The sequence below is a fragment of the Drosophila sechellia genome, chromosome 3L (genome assembly GCF_004382195.2).
Source record: "Drosophila sechellia strain sech25 chromosome 3L, ASM438219v1, whole genome shotgun sequence".
NCBI lineage: Eukaryota > Metazoa > Arthropoda > Insecta > Diptera > Drosophilidae > Drosophila > Drosophila sechellia.
The window spans coordinates 13,225,007-13,246,187 of record NC_045951.1 but is presented as its reverse complement, the minus strand read 5'-3'; the positions used below and the strand labels follow the sequence as shown (position 1 = coordinate 13,246,187).

General features: G+C 43.9%; 1 protein-coding gene across 29 annotated transcripts in view; it reads left to right on the top strand.

The window, feature by feature from the left end:
* Positions 1 to 21,181, top strand: part of LOC6605599 (CUGBP Elav-like family member 4) — a 131,137-nt gene that overhangs the window by 99,332 nt on the left and 10,624 nt on the right. For 14 of the 29 annotated variants that reach the window (XM_032717413.1, XM_032717410.1, XM_032717415.1 and 11 more), the window contains 3 exons: positions 19,733 to 19,876; positions 19,953 to 20,229; positions 20,363 to 20,461. In XM_032717413.1, the coding sequence (XP_032573304.1) occupies positions 19,733 to 19,876; positions 19,953 to 20,229; positions 20,363 to 20,461 (520 nt within the window). Of the gene's footprint in view, positions 1 to 19,732; positions 19,877 to 19,928; positions 20,230 to 20,341; positions 20,462 to 21,181 lie in introns of all 29 variants that reach the window. The other 15 variants (XM_032717401.1, XM_032717398.1, XM_032717394.1 and 12 more) reach the window with 3 other exon arrangements.

Here is a 21,181-nt window from a genome sequence, read left to right as displayed (position 1 = left end):
ACTTCCTTTCGAAAATAAAAACCCTTTTCTTGCCTCCCCCGGGGGGCCAAGAAAAATTATGGGCTGGGCATAAAAGGGAGAACTTAACGCATTTTTCTTTGCTTTTACTTTTCATATTTTTGTTTTGCTCCTTATCCCTTCTGGGGCGAAATTAAAAATTAAGTTTATTTAGTCCTGCCCCAGAAAGAAGGAAGAGCTTCAGACACATCAATTTCGCTTCGACTCTTCTTGCTGCCACACTTTGCCCTTGAGCGGTGACCTTGTGGGCGTGGCTCTGCTCACTTAAACCATGTGATTGCCCAAAACTAAAAGTATGCAAATGTTGCACATGCTGGCGGGGCCAAAAAATCTAGCCCAGCATAATTTATGGTCGTGCAAAAAACACAACAGACAATTTGCCCTGTGTAAAAGCATGTGATTTGTCTTGGTTTTGCGCTGAACTTTTGCCCATGCAGCCAAAGGATGCAAGGACTCGCTGGCAAACAAAAAAGTGAGACACTGCCAGTGAGACAGCGGAGCATTCGGCTGAATTTGGTTTGCTTGGTAAATGTCAACAGCAGACGAGGCAAACGGACGACCAGGCTCTGGAAAACCCCAAACGCCTGTCGACCATTTTGACGAAATAGACAAATTTGCGTTTTGTTGCAGCCAAATGCCCTGCAACGGGCAGGACTCCCAAACAGTCAGCTTTTGGCGAGTCCTTCCTGCCGTTGGGCACATGCATTTCCCTGCAATAAATCATATGCAGAGCGACGGCGGCAAAGGAGCAAAAACAATGTTGCGGCAAAAAGTTTCGCCCCTTTCTCTTTGGCTTTGAGTTTTATTTTTTTATGTTGCTACAACAGCAATGTGACAAATACATAAATTTGCCAAAAATGTCGCCGCCTTTCAAAAAATTTGAGCTGGCAATTTGAAATTGTTGTGTGCTGCCGTGCTGCCTCTCCTGCATTCTTCGTCCTTCGTCCTGTGGCATTTAAAGTAAAAAACCTGACGTCGTGGCCATAAATCAAACGAAAATGCCAAGTGTGAAGAAGGGTCGCCTGGGTTCGGCTCGATTAATTTTTAAACATTTAATCTACACACGGCCGGAACTTCGATTGTGTTTCAAAAAAAAGAAGACCAAATGGTTCCGTGTTTATTAGCCAGATTTCATGTTGTCCGTCAGCCGGAAGCTCATTTTTCATCTCACTCGACATTAAATTAAGCAGCCAAGACGAATAATTTCTGAGGCAACAATGTCGCAGCGAAAAGAAAGGAAAATTCAGATACATAATTCACATGCCAAAACAGCACGAAATGTTTTGCATAGTAGTGTCCTGAGTGTCGCGACGGCGACAACAACAAAGTGCAAGCCATTAAATTTCATGCATGCAACTGGTAAAAAAAAGGATACAACCTATATAGGAAGAATCGCAACGGTATCTGCCACGCCCACGCGCTTTTCTGCAGGCGGCCGAGAAATGAGTTTGCACTTTTGTTATGCAAAATGCGAAAGAAGGGCCGCCTGGAGGAGGCGTGGCATAAAGGATGCCCCAGCAATGTTGCACCTTAAAAAATGCTGCCGAGACAGCAGACGCTGTCAGGAGGAGAAGAAGTAGGACCCGAAGGAAAAGACGTTGCCCTGAAAGTTTTTAGCATGTTTTTCATATTTATCCTGGCACGGAAAAGGAGTTGGGCAGACATAAACAGGTAGACAGGCAGCCCAGCGGTCCGAGGACCGAGGGCACCGAAGGGTTAAGATGCGTGTGCAAAATTATTTAGCCAGAGTGTCAGAATGCCAGCTAGCCCGTCTCCTTTTCGCTTAAGTACTGCCACTGCCACTGCCTCTGCCTCGCCTCTCATCCACCCGCCCACTCGACGTCCTGAAATATTTGTCTGCCTTATTTATTGCACACCCTCAGTCGCGCTCATACACACACTAGCACACCTGTGTCAGGTGTCAGTGTGCCTGCAGTTATGAAAATACTTTGTAAACATTTCCTATTTCTATTAGCGATCTCCCCTTTCAAAAAATTGCATCCCAGCCCTGCCAAGTGGCCAAAAACTATGCAACAATGTTTTGTCAGACGCACATGTGTGTTTGCATTCGTGTGTGTGTGTAAGAGAGGGTGTGTAAGTGTGTGAGTTGCTGGGGGGAGGGTTTGCAAAAGTTTGGCCATAAGTGTTTCGGGGGATCCTTTCGGAAAAGTACAAATATCTTGCCACTTCAGCCACCTTATCGATGCTCGGGCTGAACCCGCGGCTATGGGGCCATAAATTATATTTTTGAAGTCGCAGCCAGAGACAACAACAACAACCACATTCGAGTAGACTGAAAACTTTTTGGCAGTTATTACCAAGTGTTTTGTCGTGCGGCCCCTCGTCCCGTCGCCCCTTTTCAGCCCCCGCTGAAGTTGCATATCTGTAAACATTTTTTGTGCAACGACTTTGAAGCGCACCTGAAAAAGTTGGAGAGCTCGCTTACCTGGGACCAAAACTTTGACTGCACTTTGTGCAAAAACTTTTTGAAGGTTGCTAGACCTTTAATTATTTTGTGATAAATGATGACATTCGAGTGCTAAAGCGCCGGCAAAAACAATTACAAATAGAGCGAGAATCTGCCACGTCACTACCGAACACTTCATTAGCACCGGTTCTACGAAGAAAAAAATAAGGAAAATATATTCTTTTGACAAAGCCGAACACGAAAATATTAGAGCAAACAACAGCTGACACTGACATAGAAAACAAAGCCTCCTATCGCTCATCTACTTAAAAGTCCTTTAAACTGAGCAACACGATGGAAAGGAAAGGAGACATAAGGAATGCGAAGGTCCTGGCAAGTGTCCACCTTGGACGGTCCTGTCGATGATTGATGATGGCAGGTGACACTAATGGTGATTGTTGCTTTTTTGTCACACATCCTGGCGCAAGGAGTAGCATGAGGCCACCTGCAATTTGTTGCCACACTTGAGCTCATACGTATCCTTTGGCATCGGTTTCGCTTTTCATTATTATGCGCTTTATGGACGAGCGCCTAAAACTATGGAGCAGCTTCTATGATTTATGATTGGCCCCCGGACATGACCCCAAAAACAATTACTCAAATTTCATATTTACTTCAACAAGGGTTCGGCAAGGGCTTAGCAGCAAGTGTTTTCTGGTAGATTAAATGTGTACATTCTACGGGCGGGCTTCATTTTTATTATTATTTTGGATTGATTAATGTTCGGTTTTCACTGAGGAGGCTCAGCAGCAGTCAGCAGACAGTCATAGGCATAAAATATTGCATTGGCGACTTTATCCAGTGCTTGGCCACTGCCCGCATGCTAATCCCTGACAAACAATCCATTAAAATGCATTCCCAGCGAACCACAACAATCGCCATGTGCCCGCGCCATGTACAAAACAATTGTTAATTAACTTTAGTGGAAAACATTTCTCCGACTGACTTAACATTGGTTAAATTCCAAAAATTGATTCGCTCGCCAATGAACAATTCGCATTCACACAGGCGGAAGTCATGGCTGAGCATTGAACAAATGCTATTAATGTAATTTGGCATTTATTTATGCATTGGCCATTAAAACAAATAGACACGCTAGCAGCGAATTATAATAATAATATAATAATTATAATTGTGCTGACAGACAAATGATTTTGCACCACATATAACAAAAATCGAATTCGATTGATGATCTGCGCATTTGATGAGCACTGAAAATGCATTTTTACAGGCTCATTTGCATTTAGTTGACGACAGATGCACTTATATATTTATATATATAGTATATATGAAAGGACCTGTTTAATCTGCATATAAATCATTTTAATTTATTTGACTACCACTGTTTGGTATTTTGCCATCAAAGCCTTTATTTTCTATGCGAGTTAATCTTGTAATTGGCGGCTTTTCCTTAATGGACTTTCTCCGCCTCGCCGACGGCCATTTTCATTTTAATTAAAAATCAAAAATAATTAGCTATTTGTATAATTACATGAAAATCATTTGCGCCTGGTCGCAGCCATTAATATTTATTTGAAATATATTTACACTCCCTCCCACATCCCCTCATGTCCGTTGCGTTGCTCCTTGTTTGTTTGTTGCATTATTTATTTACGTTTCAAACATGTGTCAACATGGCCGCTGGCTAAAAATATATGCAAATATAAATGAGAGCGCGCCGAGATAAATATATTGAAAATGGCATAAGCACACACATATCGGATATACACTCACATGTACGCCAGATGAATTATGTTCGCGCCAGGCCATAAATGCATATTTAATTACAAAATTAATTAACATGAAAAATAACTAAAGCAAAAGGTATTATGACAAAAAAACAAACCGGAGCGCGTTCGAAACTGCCCTGTGAATAAAGTTATAAAAACCCGCTTATAATACAGAGTTCAGTCAGACATTGGAAAAATTAAAGACAAATAGTGATTTTTTTCGCATTCGATAATATTTAATTCAATTAAATGTGCTTATGGAAATGTGTTTTCCATCTATTTCGGCCAGCTCACTCGCTCCGCTGCACAGCAAACAGCTCAATCATTCCTGCTCGCCTGTCGTCAATGTTCTCTAATCAATTTTAATTAAATGAATTCCTCAAACTGAACCCACCGCATCCACAGGCCACAGTCAGGGGAAAGTTTTTACAGGCCTAACAGGCACGATTTCCAAACCGAAATGAGTTAATATTTGGCCTGTGCCGCCGCCATCGCCTAAACCTCTAGCCCCCCTGGGCAAATATCTCTTACTTATGTTTAGTCGTTGGTAATAACTTCTGCCTACTTGGCTGCTTTTGGGCCAAGGACTGCGGCGCCTGCTGTTAATGACACAACCGCAAACAAAGTGCGAAGCCGCTCTCGTTGTTGTTGTGTAATGGCAAAGCTCATTAGCTTTGCTGGCAAACAAGTTTTAAAGCATGCATTTAGGCGCTCTGCGGTTTGACAGCCGCCCGCCAGCAGCCTCTCTCGTTGCGTTGGTGTGCGTGGCTCTCTGTGCGCGAGTGCGTGTGTGTGTATCTGTGTTGACACAACAATTAAAACCATTTAAAATAAAGCATGGCACACTAGCAGGCGGCTGTAGGCGCCAGGACACGCAGGACATGGCCGAGCTACGCAAATGCATAAATTCTGCCTTACAGCGTGCGGGTGCGAAAGTGCGTTGGTGCGTTTATGTGTGAGCCACTAATTACCATGTCTTTAGCTGTGGCATGGCTTATGGCATTGCCACTAACCGTTGTTGCAGCCATAAACTGTATTGGGCCGAGGCAATTACAACAGTTACATTTCAGTCACACTTGCCGCAGGAAGATTCATAAGTCATTTACCTTTCAGCTCATTTCATAATCTAGAAAAATCCTTTCTCCACTCGGCTGTATGTATATTTTTTGGAAAAGAGAAATGCATTACAAAATATATCGATAAAAAATTCGATTAATTCGATACATACCATATACATACAATATTTTTTTTGTATTTTTCTTTATGAATGATGTATTTAAAGGGAAATAAATATTATATATCTCGCCTGATATTTAACAAAGAGTATTCACAGTTCCGTCTTCGATTGTTTGCCACCTTTCCACAAATGTTATGGCCGATGTCTAACCAAATATTGTTTGGCAATCGTAATTATGTCCTGCCAGGAGGCATTTAAAATCGAACATTCGACTAATGTCTGTAGATGCCGCTCACCACCCATAAGCCGCCCACTTCTTACACTTACCGCCGCCGGGCAGACACATTAAATTTTCAAGCCATAACAAACAGCAAATTTCACTTCAAACAAAAGACAAATTGCCAGAGGGCCAGGACTTTTTCACCGCTTCCTTATCGGGCGATAGCAATCTGCCATCCCACCTAGCCGTGCTCAACTCAACTCCAGGCAACTCAACTCAGCTCGACTCAGTTCAGGTTCAGCTCAGCTCAACTTGACTTCAGTTCGCGTCAAGTGTTTGCCGAGGAGAATGAAGCGAACTTATCGAGTTTGGCCCGTTGTTTGCTAAATTGCAAACACATGCTGCTGCCAAGGAGAAAAACTCCTGGGCGGAGCAGGACAATGGCCAAAGTTAAATCAGGCGTGAAATCAAGCAGGTGTTTCAATTTTTACCAAATTGACTTGACTGCCTTTGTGCTGCCATACCTTTTGAATAGTAGAACCCACACTCCCTTCCTTCAACTGGATGATGGATCGATCTTGGGCGGGCATTTTGGTCGTTGTCAGGTCGTCTCATTAAAGCGATTATTATGCATTGCATTTCTGATTATAAAACCAAATTAAAAGTTATTCATGCACTGGCCATGTATGGTATGACAAAAAGCAATCATTAAAATTGTTTTAATTTTTATTATTTTACTGTGTGGCATATAATTTTTCATATTTACTTTCTGACAATGGCCGAAGACGAGCGACGGACGCAAACGAACAATGGCACTGTCAGTCCAATGTAAAAATCAAACAAACAAGCGACAAAAAATTAATTATATAAAAAAAAATACTCAATAATAATAACAATAATCTGGTCATGCGTGTACAGTACACGCACTGATTTCGGATATCCCTCAATTGAAAAAAGTGTAATTATTATATACGTACATATATATGCACATTATATAGTCGTTCAAAAGGAGCACTGTGTGCGTGTGTATCTGTGTGTTGGGTTGATTTATGAACGAAAAGAATCGTAATGAAACCAAAAGTTGAATGGAATCATACTCGAATTCAATGCCCCACCGATCGCTTATGGCGATTCTTGTCCACATTATTGTGCCTGGCACTGTGCGCTGCATTCTGTATCTGAATCTGTATCTGTTTGCTGTTTGTTGATTCGTTTTTTCTCGGTATATTATGTCAAGCATAAATTGGCATTTTCAACTGGATTTGCATGTTAATTAAAATGGCGCACGCACGGACAGTTGAAAACAAATGCAGACAAAGCATTAAAACTCCACATCCAGTCATCCAGTTATTCGTTTCACACACACCACCCCCCACACACACACACACACCGAACAGTTAGGCAGGATTCCCCCGCTCCTGGTTGGCATTCTGGACCAGATCGATGACAGGGCCGCCTGCACTTCAATCGCGGCTGGATGCATTTCATGCTGAGCTCTATTTACTTGAGTGTTCGTCGCTGAAGAACAGCCAGCACACGGGCCCCAAAGGATCCCAGTTCAGCGGAGGAGAACGCGACCCGACCAACGACCTACACTTGACTTAACCAGCATTGTCGATTGCAGCAGGGGCCACGCCCCCTGGCAAAAATGGCGGAGCTTTAATGATGATTTCTTTGGCGCTTAAGTCGTTTAAACTTCGCCCCCACTTTTTGGCGAGCGACTTGGGTGTTGGGCTTGTTGCCCGTCGCCATGGACTTGACGAGTGCCTTTTTGTGTGTCTGACGGAGGAGTCCTGCGCCTGGTACTCCCCCGCGCTCCACCGCCTTCTTCTTTTTATTGCTCAAGTCTCCTTTCATGTGCATTACGGAGCACTCGTCCTCGGCTGCGTCTTCGTCGTCGTCGCTCCTTGAGCTGCTTTAAGCACTTGACTTGGCCTAGAGGGGCTTGGATCCGCCAGCCGATGCCGAAATCCACTTCGTTGACTTTAAGATTGCGCCGGTCTAGATGGAATTATGGCCAAGTGCATAGTCGTAAAGTTCAATATTTTTATAGCTCAGTGTCTGGGTTGTTCGCCTAAAAGCCTGCACTTCTTCATCATTCTGCCATCGCCGTTTTCATTCCCATCTCGTACCCGCCGCAGTCGGTATGTTTCCCACAGAAACAGTTATCAGCTATTAAATAAATGTTCAGCTGCAATTTTATTTAATTCATGTGGCAGCCAATTTTATAATTTATTATAAGCAGCCTCTGCCTGTCAGCGATTGTCTGGCCACGCCCACCATAACCCGCCTGCCGCGTCGGCCGTTTAATTGACATATTTAAAATATTAAATTGCATCCGTGTGCAAAAATTTAGTGGGCATTCTTTTTGGCTTCGTTTAAATATTTTTAGAGCTGTGCAATTATTAATTTTTAATCACGTAAATAACTCTGCATAGGCAATGTAAATATTAGAGAAACTGGAGTGGGATAGTCAAAGGAATAATAAAGTGGAATAAAATTTGAAACAATCTTTTAAAGCACCGAAAACAGTTGGCCTTCAAACATTTTTGATGATCAGAGATGCAATTTTAATTGAACTTTTCGTATTAGAACATTTTTTATAATTTTTTTCCCCCATTACACATTTTTAACCGCACATAAAAGCCGTAAAGCCTCACACGTGCAACGCTGAAAAAAGCGGTTGAAAAATTAATAACCAAATTTGCAACACAACGACATGACAACAATCACCCCGAAGGACATCGGCAGTGGAAGGATACCAGGCTGCTGGCGTTGCTGTATTATTAATTAAATGACGCTTAAAAATATGGCAACCAAAAGCGTTTAGGGCATTCGCCGGGGCCGTCGACAATATTTGCATTTTTTTTCACTGCATTTTTAGTTTTCTAACTGCAGCTGGAAATTTATTATCAGTGACAGGCAGACAGACAAACAGCAACGGTAGCCTTGCAGCAAAAAGACTTGTTGACAAAAAATTAATAAACTAAAATCCGCGGTTATTTACACTACACTCGATTGCAGGACATCTATGCACAAAGGATGTGTGTTTCTCTTTTGATTGTGTCAGTTTGGCCATTCAGTTCACATGTTACCGAATCATTGTGAAATTAGTTTGTATATTTTTGATACATTTTTACATATATGCAAGCATATTTTGTGCTGAGCAGTGGGAATGTCCTAGAAATTAGACGGCTGTTTATCGCATATTTGGCCATGCATAAAATTCGCTGATTTGCATTGCATAATTTTGCTGTGCCTGTGTGAGTGACCCAAAGGCAAAAGCTTTGATTTATTATGGAGAAAGTGCCACTGGCACTAAAGAAGGACTGCTGCTCTTGGCTGAAGCTCTAAATTCATCAGTTAATTAACTTGAATAAATATTTCGAAAAATCAATAAGAGTATCTAGGTAATTATGTGCTGGGTAAATTATATTCTCATTAATTTTATTTATGTTTTCTTAAAAGCTTAGTCATTGTATTCCGTATAACTTTATTTTAAGAATAAAATAAAGTGCCGAAAAATGCTTTTTCTTACTAATCACTCATGCCATCATCTTTTAACTTTCGGGACCTGCTTTAATATGCAGAAACTCTTTAGCTTAAAGTTGTTGGAGCAATTAGGGCACGCTTCATTGGCTGCCAAAAGGTACATAAACTACGTGAGTGTGGGTCTGTGTGTGTGTGTGCTTGTGACCAGACCCTTTCCTTTTTGCCCTGCTTCTTAGGAGATCCAGTCACAAACCCAGAACTCTAGACCAACTCAGCTTTTCGTGTAAACGCTTGCTTTGCCATTCGTTCCGAGTCATTTCATTTTCACTTTGTTGTTGGCGCACTCGCAAATGTATGGATGAGAGGAGGGGTGGGAAGGGGAAAATGGAGGGGGATCTGGATCTGAGTTCTACAATGCCATTTGCGCCGGCTGCCTTTGGCCCATAGTTCCACCTCACTAGCCACCCATGGCACCGACTTAAAATGACAAACAACATTGGGAGTCGTCGTCGCAGGATCCCTGAGAAGCGAAAAATGCTTTACCAGGGCACACACACTCGCACGAAGTGAGCGGTGGGGTGAGGGAGAAGGTGGAGGGACGCGTACATGCCATTGCACAATCATTGGATTCCGAAACATTTCTAGAATATTTAATAAGAAAACTGAAAATCGTTGAAATGCCAGCAACACTCATAATACAGGGCTGCGATGGCCCAGGCACGCCCTAAAATGGGGTGTGGGATTCCCCGATAGAAGGCTAAGGTCAAAGACAATATTGAAATGCCAATTGAACTTTTTGCTATTATTAAAATTTCCCGGCTTTAGAGGGAAAGGAGCCAGTAAAACTGTCGTTAAGTTCTCTGCCCATTAGGTTGACATTTTGGTTTGGCCCGTTAAATGGTTCGGCAATTGATTCTTTGATATGCATAATCGAAATGGTAGATTGAATTTACATTCAAGAGGTTACAATTTCTTTAAATAACAATACTTCCAGTTTAATAATAGAAATCTTCAATAACAAGAAAACTAATCATCATACCCTTTTCTTTTGTCGTTACAGGTATGTATAAAAAAAAAGGTCCTAACCCTCGAGATAATCGATCCTTAAAGTGTTCCGTAAGTTCAAGTGCCTTTGTCTTGTCCAGTCCCGTCAGCCGAGTCCTTCAGTTCATTCTGAGCCAATCCGGACAAGATCCCAGTCGAACCCTTCGAAGACACTGAAAAATTTGTATAGCTTATTATTAATAACATTGTAAGGAGGCAAAACCCCATCGAGTAGCTAAATCTTGGGAAGCATTTAAGCAGCATGTCAGAAACAAAACGATGGGGAAAAACCGCCGGGGCTGTCCTGGCTGTCGCCGTCGTCGACATTGACAGTGATTACAAGCTAAAAGTATGAAAAACAGCAGAAACTACTTAAGCACAAGAAATAACAAAAGCCCTGACCGAACCAGGCCAGTTCGGCGAAGTTTAGCTGGCGAATTGCTCGACGGCTGTAGACTGTAGACAAATTTTTTGCATAAACACAGACGACAAAGCCAACTACTGACTGCACTTAAGACAAGAGTCCGGCGGCGGTGGCGGGGTGGGGTGGGGATAAACGAATGGGAGCAGGATCGAAAGGACCAAGGGACTGAAGCCAAATTGAAGGCGAAAGGCGAAAGCCGAAAGCTGATGCCATCGAAGCCATGAAGAAGGAATTTCCTCAATTCCTCGATGTGAGATGCGAATTTTTCAATAAATGCAACCATTGGGGAATGGAGCAAGGCTACCAGGGGACCAACGGACCGACCGACCGACCGTATTATAATTTCGGATGGGGCAGGACGAGCGTCGTTTAAAATATGCCTGGGCGGGGCAGGACTCGCCTCCGACTGAGTCCCGGACTAGGAGCAGGAAGCACATAAGTAGAAACGGCTCAAAATGCAAAGTAGACGACATCCGCTTTGAGATTGGATGACGTTCGTCCTCGCCATCGCCATCGTTGGCGTCGCCTTACGCCGTCGTCCTCGCAGTGAAGTATTAAAAGCAAATAAGTAATAAAAATAATAATGGAGCATTTTTACCATTTTTTTGCCCCCGCAAGAAAGGGAGCAGCTCGCAAAAAAAAGGATAAGCATCTTAGCGCAATTTCTTGCTGCCTTCTCAATATAACAAAAGGTCCTTGCGCCCAGGCAAATGTGCCGAAAATGTGGGTATGAGTCAACCCAGCTGCTGGCCCTCGTCCGCCGCTATGTTGTCCTTTATTTTCTTCTTTTTTTTTGCTTCCTTGGTCCGCTCATATTTCGCCCTTCGAACCGAACCAAAACCATCCGCCCTTCATCCCGTTTTCAATTCCCAAAAGGGACAACAACATAAATGCAGGAAATTTGAATGGACGAGCGCAGTGAATGAAATTTGCAAATATTTTTCAAAAATTGAACTTTTCTGGCAAATTTTTTCTCCAATGATGATGGCGAGCAGAAGGTGGGTGGCTCGCAGAAAGGAAAAAGGATACGGGCATGGGTACGGGTATAAGGGAAAAAAGGACTGCGCCGGGGTTTATGAAAATAAGTGAAGAAAATTGATTTGAAGTACTTTGAAGTGCAAAAACGCGTAGCCAGAATCATTGAAGAATGCTTTGGCATATTATTTCGACTTTTTTCGACTACGCAACCGACTCTGTTTCTCTCTTTTTTAGCAGACAACTTTTGTTGTGATAAGCAAGTCGAGCAGAAGCGGCATATTTATATGAAAATGTGTGCCAGAGGGGGCAGAATGCAACTGCATATCTGCTTATGTTTGAATAAAGTTGCGAAATGGAAAAATAACTGAGTCCGTAAGCAAGCTCTGTCGACTCGGTGCCGACTTAAAGTTGGCTCCTCGACAAGTTTAAAGCTAACATAAGCAGGTAAATTGCTTTCTAGGCTTAGCCGCATCCTGACTCAGACAACAAAGGAGTGTATAAATCGCCTAGAAAACAAGCGACTACCGACTGCCGTCTATCATTTCCTTTGGCAATTCGAGACTAGTAGCGACAAAAAATAAACGTTACCTGCAGCCAGGGAGAAATTGTCAAAATATAAACCGCCGTTACTGTTACCGTCTGTAACCAGGACTACTCTCGTTTATCAGCCAAGGAGTAGGTCCTGGCTGCTTTCCCACATTTTTACTGGTATTTTTCTAGCAAAGTGAAACGATTCACGCCGCCAACGCCTAGAAGTGTGTAACATTTTTTTGGCTCCCTCAGATCCTTGGCTTGCTTCATTGCAAGATTTGTTGTCTGTGGAAGGAGACGTTTGCATATGAGGCAAGTTTCCTTGCCAGCACGATGTGCGTCTATGTGTGTGTTTTTGTGTGTCGGAGGCGAAGAGAGACTTACGCTTGAATTGCAAATAGTTAGAAAAGATTTGCCATGATTTGGGCTGCCACTCTGGCCCCCGGAATGCACTGAGATGAAGTCCTGGCCCCAGACCGCATTTCCTTGCTGCCTTTCAATTGCGAGGGACAGCAGGCAAATTTGTCTGCCGAGGCATGCCAGCGATTTGTGCTTACTGCATTTGGGCGGTTCTGTGGGTTTCCAGGACTTCAGAGCTCCAGGACTGCCATGGCAATGATTTAATCGAGACTGCCAGACATTGATGGCTTCATTTCGATGGTCTGTTTAAGCGGCAAGCGATGGATATTTTTGCGGGAGTGGGGTTTAATTTAGCTGACATCTCTGTCTGATTGTGAAACAATCAGAAATCAACGCATAACGCAAGCAAATAAAAATATAAAGCATTTGTGGCCAGTTGCCGTTAGCCATTTGGCCCAAACAGCAGTCGCATCCGCACGCACACGCTCACAAACGCACACACACACACTTGAACACACGCACACACATTAGTGTGCAATTTGGCCAAATGTCGCCAACGTGGCAGCCTGTCCTCCGTTCGAAAAACTTTCACAATATTTCCGCAAAACAAATTGCGCGTAAAAATGGCAATGCAATTTTTGGTCGTTTGTTGCGGCGGCCGTTGGCCAACTGGACGCCACATTGCATCCACATATGTCCTTCCAGCCGCTCAAACCCACTCTCTGCTTCGCCATTTTGTGTGTATGTGTGTGTGCGTGAGTCCTGGTCCATGTTTCTGTAATGTTTGCCCAATTGAATTTAATAATATTTTCATTTGGATTTTAGTTTAGTTTTTAGTCGAGGGAAAATATTTTCCGAGCTGTTCCCGACATGTCCTGCCTTCTGAAATGTTTTGTGCGTTCTGTGGCTGCAAAATGGCCATAGGATCTGGGCCTGTTCCCAAAAAGCTAATTGGGTTCGCGTGTTGTGCGGTTAATTGTGATTTCGATTCGAATTGCTATTCTGATTATTATGTTTTCTCCATCATTAGTCTGGTTTCGCCAGAGTCTGCTACAATTTAAGTGGCCAGCTTTGGGGTCTAAAGTCCAACCTTTGAAGAGCATAAAAAAAGGATATCTTTCAGTGCCTTTCAATGGCTTATCCTCAATCCTTGTCACGGACCAACTATCGCCTCAACAGCTCCTTAAACCAAAGCAGCAAATTAAACTGCTGCCGTAAAAAGACCCCTACCCCCACGCCTTTCGTTGACCATTATCCTGACCATAAATACAATATTTGATAATTTTATTAACAATTTCGACTGTAAATTGTTTACGACTCGACAGTGAAGGAAAAAAGAGCAAAGGAGCTTTTTAGGCGTCTGCCGGATTGGTGCACTTTTTGTGCTGCCACAGAGCAGAAGCAGATGAAATATTCATGTTCACCGACTATCTCCGTCTTATTCCCAATTCCCCAACCCCCTTTTGCCAGGACTCGTAAATTAAATTTAGCTTCCCCCCAAGCCCCCGAACATTCTGTTCAATCAAGCGTAAAAAACGCCGCAGACAGACATTGCCAGAGAGGCGGTAGAGTGGGCGTGCCGAGTGCTGCTTTATCCTTGCTATCCTTGCGATCCCAGCAGTGGTTTAGTTTTTGTGCCAGATTGTGTGAGCGTGTGTACGGGTGTTTGTGCGAAAGGACTGTGATTTTAACTGCATTAGAGGCCCAGTCCTTAGTGCTGGATTCAATTTGTTGCAATGCTATGCTAAAAAGCTGAAATCAGGCGGCCAGGTCCAAGGATCTGGACGGAGCCAGAGGTCCTTTTTGTGCAGCTTTTCGCATTAAATTTATGAAATTGTGCGCTTCCTCTTTTTCGGTCATGTTCTCTCAAAACTCAATCAGGCTTGCATGCAATATCCTGCCGCTTCCTTCGAGGACCTATGTCCTTTTTGCTCGTTGAGCCAGCCCATTTGTTTGAGTATGCCCCCATCCCGTGCTTCTGGCGACATTTATACCCAACAATAACAGCAATATTGACACAAACACACTTGGGCCAGGATTTCCGAGGTCCTGGAGAGTCCTCAGAGTTCTCAAAAGTATGCAAGACAAATGCAGCCGTCGCAGTGAAGCGAAATGTAAGAATGGAGCAGGAAGCAACCTTTAACTATGCACTACCTATTTCCAACTTCTTGGGGCGAAATTGCCCTTAAACTTTTCTGTCACATTCCGAGCATATCTTGGCCAAACTTGCCCGGAGCCCAATTCCAGCCTGTTGATTGCCCATTTAGCAGGCTCTTTCTTTGCAGGATCGATCCACGGCATCCTTTCGTTAAACCCATTAGGGATGGCGCTTTGTACCCAAAGGATTGTCGTCCGACGATCTGCTCGCGATGCCTTTGACAACTTTCAGCCCCGTTGATTGCCTTATTAGGCCCTGTAGGAAAACGGATAGCGGCAGGACTCTTTCGAAAAGAACTCTCGGCGAGTAATTGAATTAAATGGCTGGCGCTGTGGCAAAAAGCAAAGTAAATTAAATAAGTTTTTCATTTTGGCCGCGGCCAAGTTGCATTGTCAACTCCGTCGCCGTCTGAGTCCTTCGTCCTTCGTCCTGCCGCCTGTCGGAGTCCTGCTTTTTGCTTGCCCGCATTTTACGCTTCGCCGGCGGCCCTTTGTCGGGTCGCCAATTTCGAGGAGTGGCGGCGGGAATGAGGCGAATCCCGGCCAGAATGCAATGAGCCAAAAGTTGTTTAATGTATGCATTGCCTTGCCCATCCACACAGCCATCCAGAGATCCAGTTGTCCAGGGCAGAGTTGCGGTTAACAGCGCGTCGCAACTTTTCGGGGGCTTCGAGGGCGCAAAGAAGTAACTTTTCGCATAGTACGTAAATTTCCGGATTTTTTGTGGCGGGACACCGTTAATGCTGAGCATACTTTTAGGTAGCTTAGTGGCATTTACACTAATTTCGACTGCGACTCCCACTGGCAATGGTGTGATTTATTTGCCGGAAAAGATTACTTACTCTGGGCTGCGGTTTTCCACGCGGCGTATTCGTATTGAAGGGAAAGCGTTTTCGTTTTTGACATGACTCTCTGCTTTCGACTCACTGCCGCTGACAGCCGCAGCAGCGGAATGGAAAGCTGGTAAAACGAATTTGTAATTAGTTTTACTGCCACTTTTACTCGGTTGTACTTTGTTCTATTGAGAGTTTTTCGGGTTCGGTTCAGGTTTGTCTTTTAAGTGAAAATTAATTGGAAAACTCGTTGAGAACTCTCGCTCATTGTGCAGCAGTTCTCCATGCAAATGAAGGTTATATCTAAGGCTTTATGGGCTAACATATTTAAGAGTTTCCCTTGAAACTCTTTAAAACATTTCCTGGAAACTTTCAAGCAAGGGGTTCGAAGCAGCAGCATCAAGAAGAACAACAAACGTTAATTGAAGTGCACTTCCCTTTTAATTTTCAGCCAACAAATTACAGCATATCAACAGCATGCACGCCATAAACAAGTAGGTCCTTCGTCGTGCAACGTTCGTCCTGCTCGGCGTTGAGCACCGCTTCCTGTTCCTGCTTAATTTCATATTTCGAAACATGACACTTTCACACTTTGGCTAATTTAAAAGCATACAAAATGGCCGGTCGCAACACGCTGATGTCGCTGCTTCCTCGTTTCGTGACGAATGTGCTTTGTTGCCCCATGGAGATGGTGTTGCATGTGGCACACACAAAACACTGACACTGACACTCCGTTTCGCTTGGGTTCGGGATTCGGGAGTCCGGAAGTCGGAAGTCGGGGCTTGGGGATTGGGATTCCTTTTCGCGCATACGTGTGTGCAACGCTGTCGCTCGTTAAATTGTCGCCTGACACCTCGCTAATGTCATCATTATTGTGCCCGCCACGACCACCACCATGAAAGCCAGGTTGCTAAGCCGCCAGGTTGGAAGTTGAGTCTCAGCCACATTATTACTGTAATTATGTTGGCCGTGTAAACGTCATTAGGCGTTTTAGCCAGCAAAACGTGCCGCAACCGTAGTGTTGAAATCGTGTGGACAAATTGCAGGAACTATTTTGGCCAGTCTATTGACTTGCATTTCGCGCCAGCACTATGATTCAATTTCACACACATTCAAAAAGCTTAAATCCATTTACTCTTTGGCTAAAAATTGTGATAAAAAACGCAGCATAGCACCATCAACAGATGGTACTGTGAAAAAAAGAGAAGAAATGTCCATTACCATTAGGTTGAAATTTATGGGCTTGCATTTTGAATACATTTTCCTGTCGCTGCTTTAATTGATAGATAAAAATTGCTCCCCATTAAACAACGAACCGAGCTGAGCCGGCCAGGCCAGGCCAATTCATTTAGCAATTAAAACAAGCTGCGGCCAAAACGAGTAACGAGTAAAAAATATGAAAAGCGAAGCAACCGACTGCAAAGCGTAGCAAACTATAAAATGCAAATCAGTTGCATATAAAAATATATATAATTCATTTGTTAAAACCATTTGCCGGCCATTTGCTTTCAACGTTTTTTATGCATACGTACAGCACGCTGTGGACAAGAAATATGTTGTCCTTTTAGGCGTTGACAAATCGGCGCTCACACTCGCGCCTAAAAGTATGCAACAAGCAAAAAGCAGGAGCAGCAGGAGCAACAGCAGATGCAAAGCCAGGAGCCAAAGGCATTGCCACAGTGAACGTGGCGAGGCGGGAATAATAATTTTTGGCACGACTGCCATGTTAACATGTCCCCAGACACGTACTACTACCATCCCATCCCAGCCCATCCCATACCCACACCCATTGAATTCGGTAAGCGTTGCACACTTCCCGTCGCGAGTTTATTATGTAAGAGGAAGGGTGAACGGGGATATATGTGTCCTGGCTGCATTTCATCGCCCCTGTCCGTGTCCCCGGGCTTACCGGCTGCCCCTGTGGCTTGTAGAACCATTAGTGAACACGGGTTACTGTGATTACCCCGGGCCCATGACCCCCTGATACCCCCTGAAAGCCCGGACCCCGATCCACGAAAACCGACAGGTTCACCCTGGGAGAGTAGTCTTGGCTGGCAATTTCCATTCGCATTTGCATTTCGCATTGAAATATATAAATACGTGCACGGCTTTTGGGGCGGCAGACAAATTACTTTTTAAATGCACTGTAAGCCCTTCAATTGTAATTGGCCACCGTGCGGTCTGAAACTTTGCCAAAAAACGAAGAAAAAAACCCAGAAATCGAAGAGAGTGCTGCGGAGAACTTTGAGTGAGCCGCATTAAAAAACAATAAAAAAATATTGGGCCGAGTAAGAGGCTAAGGACCGTGGGCCCATCGTCTAATGGCGTCACGTTTGTGCCGCCCCGAAAAGTGGCATGCAACATGCGATTGCTGCCAAAAGTGCCGCCTGGCACGAGTCCAGGCCCAAGCGGCAAGCACCAGGCAGCAAGGACGAAGGACCTTCTCTGGTTAGTTGGCTTGTTAGTTGGCAGCCTGCCGCCTGCTGCCTGCCTGCCTGTTGCACTTGCCACTGAAGCACGACTGCGATTCGTTCTGGTTAGGCGTGCTGCCAACTCGCTCTCTCTCTCTTCAGATCGAGTCCTTTCAAGGATGTGTCTGGGTGCCGTGTTGAATTTTTCATTTCATTTGGCGGCAGCAATTCACTTGAATGGGAATTTCGTGTCGTCGCAGTTGTAGACGTTGTCGTCTTCGTCAAGCGGAAACGGAAGTGAACAGGGCAAACAACTGCACATATAGAGCACATAATAAACGTTCAAATTGACTGAATGACTACTGGCTGAAACTTCTGAACTCTCAGCCTAGGCCCCATAATTCTCGCCAGTGAGCCACACATATTTTCGTACTTTTTTTTTGTTTTTTTTTCTCGTGTTCAACCCAAGCTTTTTGGCCATCAGCCAGCTGACATGAGCCGGGGATTATTAGACAATTAAATTGACGTTAATGAATTAATTTATGAGCTTCTGCGGTGGTCCTTGCCTGTTGCATAGTTCTCCTAGGGCAGAGACAATTAGGGCCAGAGATTAGCTTTGGTTAATGGAGGTTTATCGCCTTCAATGGCAGGCAATTGAGGTTGAAACAAGCTTCATTCCAACTCACCGCATTCGAAATTGTGATGGACTATTTTCGTGTTTAATCTGCCTTAAGCTTCGAGTACAAATAGCTCGTATGCCTGAGATTGAAATTAATTTTCCTGTGATATGAGAACCGCCGGCCATGCCGGGTCTATGTTCAAGGCATCTCATTAAAACTCATTACACGATCTCCTCAGTATCTCCAGGCTATGCCAGGGCGAGCAGGAATAGTTTCACCTGGGCCAGAACTCCACGGACTGCTCGTTGCTTATGGCCTTTTGCATAATCTCGAGTTTCATATTTCATTAATTAAAATTATGTTCAAGGCAGTGCAGATAGCCGTTATAGTTAAAGCACCTGTTCGGTTGTAGACTCATTAACAGCCCGCCCACGCACACATTCACGTAACCAAGGAGGTGAATTGTGCAACACAATATCATTGTTACTTTGATTAATGATTTGCAAAATCATAAAAGCTTTTCTGCTTCCCAAAACCATACCACAACCAGATGCCCAGCCATCCAGCCATCCAGCTACCCATCCACCCACCTCATCCATCATCATCAGCAGCGGGAAAAAGGTTTCATATTACAAAAACAGTCTTAATTAATACGAGACAGAATGTTACCGAATATTGGAAATGCCTATTCAATTCTAATTGTCATACGTAAGTCGAAACCTCTCGAAAGGAAAGTCGCAACGAGTGGGGGGTGGAGGTGGGGGCACACGAAATGTGAAGCCTGCCATTATTATGCTTATTAATTTACATCAAAAGCAAAGAATGGTGGAGGAGGCCCGGTCTAATAACAGGTCTTTGTTGAACGCATTTATATCAAAATCAATGACAGACGACAATGGCGGAAAAGGTGGGAGGCGAGCCCATAAGCCGCTTTGAATAGAAATGCAAATCGAAGTGCGCGTATGCCAATTATTTTGATACATATATATTTTTTTTCGTATATAATTATAATAAGATAATAATGAGCAGTCGAACAAGGGAAGCAGGTGCACAGTGGTGCTTTCCCCAGTTACGCAACGCTGTTCCCCTATTACGCAAAATAATGGCCTGTAATAGGATTTCCTGTTTTCCAGCAAAGAGAAGGAAAGCAAAGCGGAAAAGCCGCCTATAAATATGAAATGACAGAGCACTCGATACAACCCTTGACTCAACTCAACTCAATTCCACTCCACTCACCTCCACTCTCCACTTCCATTCACTTATCTTCCAGGGCGCATCCTCCAGCCTGGTCGTCAAATACGCCGACACGGAGAAGGAGCGACAAATAAGGCGCATGCAGCAAATGGCCGGTCACATGAACCTGCTGAATCCGTTCGTCTTTAATCAGTTCAGTCCGTACGGCGCCTACGCCCAGGTAAGTCCGCTCTCCCATCCCCGCGGCAATCACCCACCTAAATATAAAGCAGCTTCCCTCTCCTCCGGAATTGCAGCAACAGCAACAGGCCGCCCTGATGGCCGCCGCTGCCACGGCACCCGGATCCGCAGCCGCCTACATGAACCCGATGGCGGCCCTGGCAACGCAGATACCTCATGGCCTAAACGGCACCGGCCAGCCCCCCTCGCTGCCGTCGCCGACCATGCCCAACTTCAATATGGGCGCCAACACGCCCAATGGACAGCCAGGCGGAGCGGCCGCTGCTGCTGCTGCGGCGGCTGCCGCGGACGGCGTCTTCACGAACGGCATTCCACAAACGGCATTCCCAGGACGTAAGTAACTCAGTGAAGGAACACTATTTTTTACACCTTAGAAGCAAATACCATACTAAGATGACCATATTCAAAGAACGTATCTGATGGAGTTTTTAAATGTTTTCTATAGCCACTGAACTGTTTGTTGCAGATCCGCTGCACTTGACTATACCGCCACAAGGTTTGCCAAACGGCGATGCTGCTACCCTGCAACATGCCTTCCCTGGTCTGCCACCGTTTCCAGGAGTTGGTGAGTATTTTTTCTAGCTAGATTAGCCCTAAGTTATATGCCTAGATGATAAGATCCAGGATATGCTTGGCGGCAAAGCGTTAGAGTCGCCACAAGATATTCGATTGCAATATGCCTAATTTCCAAATATCATTGAGAGTTGAGAGTATTTTTGCCATGTCATTTGAATCGTGTTCAGTTACACATTTAGACCATCTATCTGCATCACCCATGGCATTGTGTACCATCTCGTCACCATCAGCATAATTTTCATTACTAGCATCGGATTATGTTCCAATGAAACCAACCACAACAGAAAAAAACAGCCCAATCATTCATTACTGTTTTTATCGAATAATTAATAATTGTTGTGTCATGCCATAAATATTTATTGTTAGTAAAGTGTTACTTAACTCTAATTTCTTAAATAAATTTAACTTATTATTTATTCTTTATGCAACGGAAACGAAGTACATATTGACATTCATATACATATTCATTTTTAATATATGCTAGCTTTCGATTTCTGGCTTTTGGTTTATTTCATTTCCATTACAATTGTTTAAAAAAAATACACAATTATTAGAAATTCTCCCATTCGGTGCGCTGATATGAAATCAATGATTCAGTGTTGAGCGTATTAATCTAACTCAAATCCAGTCGATCTACTATGGCTGCTTAACGACATTTAGTTTAGTTTTGATTTTTAGTAATTTGTTTTTCTGTCTGTTGATTACTAAA